This window comes from Olea europaea, unplaced genomic scaffold (assembly GCF_002742605.1).
Source record: "Olea europaea var. sylvestris unplaced genomic scaffold, O_europaea_v1 scaffold327, whole genome shotgun sequence".
Taxonomy (NCBI): domain Eukaryota; kingdom Viridiplantae; phylum Streptophyta; class Magnoliopsida; order Lamiales; family Oleaceae; genus Olea; species Olea europaea.
Window position 1 is genome coordinate 578,616 of NW_019251603.1, and position 1,303 is coordinate 579,918.

Here is a 1,303-nt window from a genome sequence, read left to right on the forward strand (position 1 = left end):
TAAATTTATTATATTTTTACTAAATCAAATTTCTTGAAATAAAATTTCATAAAACAATTGCTAAAAATTTCAAACTAAACGTGTTTCCTAATTTTTGGTTTTGCAAATAATTTTTTAAAATGACAGATGGAACGTATTTTAGCAATTTTAAAACAAATTTTTAAACTGAAAAATTGAAAATGAACTCAAAACTGAAAAATTAAATACAAATCAAACGGATCCTCACTCTCTTAATTTTGATGCAAAAGAATCGGTGCTGAAGAATAGAACCGACTAAAACCCGGTCCACCGTTACAGTTTTTGCTTTTTATGATTAACAAACGGGATTAGATTGAACCGATGTTATATGTCGGCCAAAATTGTACTTATCTTTAAGGAAAATTGGGCGTGGCGGCCGTTCCCGGACGACACACTAGCAGCCAAGTAAGACAACTCTTATTGCGTGCTGCCAATGCACACCAAACCCCACCCCACCCCCTCTCTCTATCTCTACCTCCACCTCCATATATAAGCCACAATCTCAGAAAACCCACCTGTTTCTAGGACACTTAACAGATGTTCAAAGAGAGAGATCCCTCACAAATTTCAGGGTTTTTGTTTTAGGGTTCTAATATTTGTTAAGTGTATTAGAATTAACGAATAAATAGGTGTTTATATGAAAATGGAAGAAGGGTCTTTCTGCACGGAGAAAAGAAAGCAAAGACAGTCCCAAAAAGACAAACCCTACAGAGGAATCCGCATGAGGAAGTGGGGAAAGTGGGTTGCAGAAATAAGAGAGCCCAACAAAAGGTCAAGAATTTGGCTTGGTTCTTATTCTTCGCCGATCGCCGCCGCCCGAGCCTACGACACGGCGGTGTTCTACCTGAGAGGCCCTTCTGCTCGGCTTAACTTCCCTGAATGTATAGCCGAAGGTGAAGTATGTCATGAATTGTCGGCTGCGGATATAAGAAAAAAAGCCACCGAGGTTGGTGCTAGAGTGGATGCGTTGCAGAATACACTCCATGCACCGACTGAATCAACCACCTCAATTCGGGTTGACTTGAATCAGTACCCGAGTCCGGAGACTTCTGATGATAATTAAATTTATGGGTCTTTCTTTTTTGTTAAAGATTACCTTTTTCTTTTGGGATGAAAAGCTGCAGTTGCACTTGCAAGTGATAGGAGACTGTATAGGGTTTTGTTTTGTTATGAATATAGAGGTATAATCCAAAGGGATTAGTACGTTTGTTGGGGATTTACAAGCCAAAATTTATTATTTACTATTTTCCATGTTAATTTAACGTTCTTAATTATTTTTCTTTTA

At 37.8% G+C, this 1,303-nt stretch overlaps 1 protein-coding gene across 1 annotated transcript; it reads left to right on the forward strand.

Annotated features, from left to right (window-relative positions):
- The first annotated feature begins 381 nt into the window (after positions 1-381).
- On the forward strand, positions 382-1,303 carry LOC111385757 (ethylene-responsive transcription factor ERF008-like). Its single transcript, XM_023010173.1, has one exon. It carries the CDS (start codon positions 656-658, stop codon positions 1,079-1,081), a length of 426 nt encoding a protein of 141 aa, XP_022865941.1. The 5' UTR covers positions 382-655; the 3' UTR covers positions 1,082-1,303.